At 39.8% G+C, this 7,258-nt stretch overlaps 1 protein-coding gene across 5 annotated transcripts in view; it reads right to left on the bottom strand.

Annotated features, from left to right (window-relative positions):
• Positions 1-4,764: 4,764 nt before the first annotated feature.
• The window catches only part of BZW2 (basic leucine zipper and W2 domains 2), a 60,376-nt gene continuing 57,882 nt past the window's right edge, over positions 4,765-7,258 (bottom strand). For all 5 annotated transcript variants that reach the window (XM_518982.7, XM_003318329.6, XM_009452701.3 and 2 more), the window contains exons 11-12: positions 6,616-6,738; positions 4,765-5,225 (exon numbers count right to left, since the gene is read on the bottom strand). In XM_518982.7, coding sequence (XP_518982.6) covers positions 5,197-5,225; positions 6,616-6,738 — 152 coding nt within the window. In that variant the 3' untranslated portion in view covers positions 4,765-5,196. The remainder of the gene's footprint in view (positions 5,226-6,615; positions 6,739-7,258) is intronic.

Here is a 7,258-nt window from a genome sequence, read left to right as displayed (position 1 = left end):
AAGGTAGTCATTTCCTTCCTTCCTTCCTTCCTTGCTTCCTTCCCTCCTTCCTTCCTTCCTTCTGCCCTCCTTCCTTCTTCTCTTCTTCCCTCCCTCCCTCCCTCCCTCTCCTTCCTTCCTTCCTTCCTTCAGTTCTTTCTTGAGGCAGTTTCTCTCTTGTTGCCCAGGCTGGAGTGCAATGGCACAATCTTGGCTCGTCAGGCTGGTCTCAAACTCCTGACCTCAGGTGATCGACCTGCCTTGGCCTCCCAAAGTGCTGGGATCACAGGTGTGAGCCACCGTGCCTGGCCAAGTGGCTTTTTTCTTATACACATTTTACATCTACCAGCCTGTCACTAATACAGTGATCAGTGCACATAGGTCTTTGGGTACAACTGTCAAATGATTTCTAGAAATGGAGTGCTGGATCAATGGACATGCATTTTTAAAATCTTGATATCTATTGCCAGATTGTAACTGTAAAGGCCATATGTGAAAATAACTCACTTTTCATACAACCAACATTATTGATTTTAGTAATTTTTTCTGACTTTATTATTTTAAGTTGTACATCTCCAATTAACAGTGAGGTCGAGCATCTTTTCATTTTAATTATCCATTTGAATTGACGCATCATACTCTGTATATTTTCAGTTAAATTCTTTATTTTTTCTTATTAATTTTAGAAGCTGTTTATATTTTATTAACTCTTTTGTTATTTTTATCCATCTGTTGAAGCTCTACTGATCCCGTATGCATTTGGTGTTTCTCATTCATATGCCTTTCAGTATAGACACATTTTAAACTTTCTATATTCAGAGCTTTTTTTTTTTTTTTGCTTTTGTGTCTTGTTTTCTCTATGTGAAGGCTATAAAGACATTTCTCTGTTTTTTAGTGCTTTCATTGTTTTACCATTAGGTGAAAATTTTAATTTTTAATTTTTTTTTTTTAAGACAGGGTCTCACTCTGTCACCCAGGCTGGAGTGCATAGCATGATCACACCTTATTGCAGCCTCAACCTCCAGGTCTCAAGCAAATCCTCCTGCCCCAGGCTCGAGAGTAGCTGGAACCACAGGTGCTGCCACCATGCCCAGTTTGTTTGTTTAACTTTTGTAGATATGGGGTCTCATTATGTTGCCCAGGCTGGTGTTGGGCTCAAGGGATCAAGGGCTCCTCCAGCCTCCTTGGCCACCCAAAGTGTTGGGATTACAGGTGTGAGCCACCATGCCTGGCAAGGTGAACATTTTTAATTTATCAGATATTATTTTTGTATATGTACTACTGTGGTAGCCAGTCTCCAAGTTGGCCCGAAATTATCCTGATGTACTGGTATTCACACTCTCACTCAGTTCTCGTATACATTATACAGGGCTGGTCTACGTGAAAGCAGAAGTGATGTTATGTCACTTCCCATATTAGGTTATTAAAGGTGACTTCCTTCTTGGGCTCCTTGTCTCTCAGAGTACTCAATCTGGAGGAAGCCAGCTATTATGTCATGAGGTCACTCAGGCAGTTGAGTTGAGGTTCTGGCTAAAAGTCAGCAGAACTGAGGTCCACCAACAACCTTGTGAGTCACCCTGAAAGCAGATTCTACAGCCCTGGGAAGACAGCGACTCCAGCCCATGGCCTGACGGCAACCTCATGAGGCTGAGCTGAAGCCACCCAGCCAAGCCAGTCCCAGATTCCAGATTCCAGACCCACAGAAGCTGTGGCATCACATATGTTTATTGTTTAAAGCTGCCAAATGGCCAAATGTTAGGGTAATTTGTTCCATGGCAATGGATAACTAATTTAACTACTTTTAAAATAGAAACTGGTTTTATTTAAAAACAAACAAACAAACAAACAAAAAACAGGAAATTGTCTTTCAGAGAAAGACAGGGCTTTTGGTTTGAGGATTCATTACTCAGTCCCTGCTGTTTGAGCATTCCTCTCCCCTCCCCATGCATGCTGACCTTACAATCACTACTTCAAGTTTTGTTTGGGAAAAATACTCTGCGCTGGAAAATGTTTAGTAGTATTCCATAGACTTCTAGTTCCATGTTGGTTCCATTCTAAGCCCTTGGATAACTGTGCTTTTTGGTTACCTTGGAAATGCTGGAGCCAACAAAGTTGTTGGCTCACGTTTTTTACTCATATTCTGCTAAAGTGGAGCAATAACTCTCTTACACATTGACATATAAAAACACATAAAAGTTGACATAACATTTGTAGCATGTTTTCAATATTTTATCTTTAAATTTTGTCAATATATTAGAGATGCATATTTAACTTATTCAGTTTATAGAATATGCTGGCCATGTATCCTAACTGGCAGTCAGGATGTGTCAACTTAGTTGGCCAAGTTTATTTTTCAGTTAAAATTTTGCATTTTTTCAATTCAAATAAACACATTAATAGACACTCATGGTATAATTATTATTTATCTTCAAAATTACAATTTTTAGATACATGGAAGGGGGCAGGAGCAGTGACTTGCGTCTGTAATCTCAGCACTTTGGGAGGCTGAGGTGGGTGGATCACCTGAGGTCAGGAGTTCGAGACCAGCCTGGCCAACATGGTGAAACCTCCGTCTCTACTAAAAACACAAAAATTAGCTGGGTGTAGTGGCTCACGCCTGTATCCCAGCTACTCCGGAGGCTGAGGCAGGAAAATCGCTTGAACCCAGGCAGAGGTTGCAGTGAGTCAAGATAGTGCCACTGCACTACAGCCTGGGTGGCAGAGCAAGACTCTGTCTCTAAAAAAAAAATAGATGGAAGAGTAGATAGATAATGGAGACTTGCCACGAATTGACGGCCTGTTAGAAATCAGCCACCTCTCCCATCAGTTTCCAGCTTTTCTCTCAAGGGACTAGCCTAAAAGAGCCACACATTCTAGAACTGTCCCTTTGTTTAATGCCATGTGCTTGTCATCCTTGGGGCAGTGTACCATATTGGAATGGATGCATTAGTACTTTCTTTTATAAAATAGGAGGAAGCCAACCATGAAGGGGAAGTCCGGGAAGGAAAATCAGCATATGAAAGAGGGACATCATCCAGTAGGTCAATTTTAGGACAGAATATATATGTTACCTCCAGGACTATGCTAAGCACTTCAAGGTGACATAAGCTCTTTATTCTATGACTTTCTTCTTGGCCAGAGTTGTCCTGTCATTATTTCTTGTGCAATGAAAATAGCATTCTCACATATAGGTGATTTTTCAAACGGAGGCTGAGGCAGGAGAATCGCTTGAACCCGGGAGGCGGAGGTTGCAGTGAGCCAGTATCATGCCACTGCACTCCAGCCTGGGCAACAGAGCGAGACTCCGTCTCAAAAAAACAACAAAAAAAGATCTATTTAAACAGATATTACTCTGTCCATAGCTGGGGCAGAGAACTTGACAGTGCTCTAACTAGGCAGAAAGAAAGACATTTATCAAATATTTAAAAGATGGGAAGACTGGTCCAGTACAGTGGCTCACACCTGTAATCCTAGCACTTTGGGAGGCTGAGGTGGGCAGGTTGCTTGAGCTCAGGAGTTCAAGACCAGCCTGGGCAACATGGTGAAACCCCATTACTACAAAAAATTTAAAAATTAGCTGGCTGTGGTGGCATGTGCCTGTAGTCCCAGCTACTAGGCAGGCTGAAGTAGAAGGATTGCTTGAGCCTGGCTGGGAGGTTGAGGCTGCCATGAGCTGTGATCGTGCCACTGCACTTCAGCCTGGACCACAGAGGGCGCGAGCCCCTCTCAAAAAAAGAGAAAATGATCTATCATTTTATGAATGTAAGTAGTGGTCGAGTCATATGGAAAATATTTTTTCTTTTCTGAAGACAAACAGGAAATCAGAAAACCCTCTTTAGATACAGGATGATGATGATACAACAATGACAATTTTCCTTTTGCTTATCTTAATGAGTACATGGGTTACTAATGTATCATCCTTTTGTTTCAAGTCTTAGATAAAATGTTTCCTTCTTAGAGATTACCATCACCCTAGCACCAGGGCAGTACCTTAAGCTTTCCAAAAGTTTAAAAAAAAAAAAAAAAAGACTTCTGTATAAAGTTTTCCTAAATGTTCAGATGTTTTGTACTGTTATGAATACTATTGAGAGAAGAATAACTTAAAGGATAAAATAACTTAGCCATAAATAAATATAAACAAAGACCTAAACCTATATACATAAATCTTTAGCTCTCCTCTAACTAGGGAGAAAATAGTGCTGAGGAAAATGAGCAATGTGAATCATATATTTATATGCTTAATTATTAATAATATAACCATGGTATTATTAATAAGACCAATGTGCATGTATTTGGGGGTTAATTTCTCCTTTGCCATGAGGATAACTGAAATGTATTACTCATGAGATGAGAGAAACAGAACGGTTTTTTGTTTTTTTTATTTGAGACGGAGTCTCGCTCTGTAGCCCAGGCTGGGGTGCAGTAGCACAATCTTGGCTCACTGCAAGCTCTGCCTTCCAGGTTCATGCCATTCTCCTGCCTCAGCCTCCCGAGTAGCTGAGACTACAGGTGCCCACCACCACACCTGGCTAATTTTTTGTATTTTTAGTAGAGATGGGGTTTCACTGTGTTAGCCAGGATGGTCTCGATCTCCTGGCCTCATGATCTGCCCGCGTTGGCCTCCCAAAGTGCTGGGATTACAGGTGTGAGCAGAATAGTTTTTAACAGATGACAAGAAATATAACCATTCAATATTGTGGATGGAAGGAGAAAAAACACCAAAATACTATCTGTGTAAGAAGTCATGTACAGGAAAGAAATAAAAGCTCTGACAATATAAGCCCAGATTTTTAAAAAGCCATTTATTTTAAAAAACTGGTTTGTCAAATCACATACATGAGCAGATACACAACTACCAAAGTGGCCTGTAATAGACACCAGTGGGGCGGTCACCACACAGTACCTGAAAAATACAGCTAAAAAAGGAGGAGTCTGTTGAGTATTTAATTTCAGATCCTACTTGACTCCTTGTTGAATGGCTTTAAGTTAGCATATAGTGAGTGAGAGGTAGAGTCCCAAGTATAATAGCTGATGCCTCAGGGCTCCATTTAAAAACAAAACAAAAACAAAACCATTTCTCCCTCTGCACAAGGGAAGCCTATCCTATTTTTTTTTTCCTTTGCGAAAACAGAAGCCAAGTTTCTCTTCTCAAATGGTTCAGCATTCCCAATCAAAAAGTGGTGTGTGGTAACCTAGGTATTGTGCTTGTTGAGCCATTTAATTTTCCTCACCTTCCGATTCGGATTCTAGGAGAGAAGAAAGAAGTGAGATATTTCCTCCCAGATTCCTCTAATTAAGGTCAAAAGTTACTACAGTCACCAACCCAGAACCCTGCCATTGCGCCAGCATACTTTTACCCTAGGCACCCATTATAAGGTAAAATAGTCACATGAGGGCAGATAGCAAACTCTTGCTCTTTTCTGCTTTCACGTAAATTTTGCCTGTCTAAAAATGCAACATGCATACATATACAAATACGTATAAATGAATACATTTTATATATATTAAATTTATACATATAAATTATATAAAAATTTGAATATATATAAAATTAAATAATATAACTTTTCTTCTTTGGATCACCTAAGATAAACTTTTTATTCTTTTTTTTTTTTTTTTTTGAGATGGAGTCTCACTCTGTTGCCCAGCCTGGAGTGCAGTGCTGTGATCTTGGCTCACTGCAACCTCCGCCTCCCATGTTCATGCCATTCTCCTGCCTCAGCCTCCTGAGTAGCTGGGACTACAGGTGCCCACCACCATGCCCGGCTAATTTTTTATATTTTTAGTAGAGACACGGTTTCACTGTGTTAGGCAAGATGGTCTCGATCTCCCGACCTCATGATCTGCTCGCCTTGGCCTCCCAAAGTGCTGGGATTACAGGCGTGAGCCACCGTGCCTGGCCTGAACTTTTTATTCTTAATTGAATTCACTTTATTTATTTATTTATTGAGATGGAGTCTTGCTCTGTCATCCAGGCTGGCGTGCAGTGGCGCAATCTTGGCTCACTGCAACCTCTGCCTCCTGGTTCAAGTGGTTCTCCTGCCTCAGCCTCCCGAGTACCTGGGACTACAGGCGTGAGCCACCATACCTGGCTAATTTTTTTGTGTTTTTAATAGAGACAGGGTTTCACTATGTTGGCCAGCCTGCTCTCAAACTCCTGACCTCAGGTGATCCACCCACCTCTGCTTCCCAAAGTGCTGGGATTACAGGTGTGAGCCACCACACCTGGCCTGAATTCACTCTTACTCATTATTATCCTTCCACTTTATATTTCCATTATTTAAAATTGCCAGTTAATTGGTAAAGGTGTCATAAAAATCTATAGAATTCCATAATGCGTGATTAAGCTAAATGTATTTTTCTCCTTTCACATCTACTGATCATTTCTTCCTTATTGTCCTCCATCAGAGCGGATAATTTAAGCATTTCATTTCTTTCTTTGTTTTTACATGTAGAGATTTTTATTGCCGTGATTTCAGAAAGGAAAGCTAAGATGTTGGCAAAATGTTTGATACGAAAGATAACTCTAGAATTTTAGTTTTAGAAAATCAAGTAAAATCTGTGGAAGAGGTAAATATTTTGACATATAATGAGACAGTGTTTAAAGGTCATCAATGTTTGTAAACAGAATCATACCTTCTTCTGCATTTTGTAACCACTCAACAAATTTCTTCATCTGGTCAAGAAAAACACTTTTGCCTTTAGCAACATGTGCTTCCTTATACCATTTCAGTATTGCTTCTTCGCTCAGAACATCAGCTGCAATTTTAAATCAAAGATTTCAAAGTTACTATACAAATGTCATGTTTCAAAACAACTTCATGTATTACAGTTTAATAGAAAGCAATCATTTTAAATATAAAGCATTCTGTTACTTATCAGAAGAGAGGAACCAAGTTGATTTTCATGTAGCATAGTGCCATATTTTGATAGCTTACTAAAGGCTTAAGTAGTGATGATGATGATATACATCTTCTTAGGCATGATATAATGCAAGCCTATAGCTCACTACTAGGACTTGGAAATCTCTCACAGTGCTAATTTGCTGGTAGGAAATAGAATTGTTTTGTAATTTTGCAAATGAATCAGCAATTCCAGCATTTTAGAACATTTTGTGTCCTGCCAAGTTCAACCATATCTTGATTAAAGAGCAACCTCAAATGACCAGTGTCTTTTAAGGGGATTGGGATTTTCTTTTTTTAGGAGAAAAATGACAAAGGAAAAAAATGTAGATAGTGCGCAATAATGATGTTAGCAATTAGATATAAAGAGGAACTTC

This window comes from Pan troglodytes, chromosome 6 (assembly GCF_028858775.2).
Source record: "Pan troglodytes isolate AG18354 chromosome 6, NHGRI_mPanTro3-v2.0_pri, whole genome shotgun sequence".
In the NCBI taxonomy this organism is placed as follows: Eukaryota; Metazoa; Chordata; class Mammalia; order Primates; family Hominidae; genus Pan; species Pan troglodytes.
This window is presented reverse-complemented; position numbering and strand designations above follow the sequence as displayed.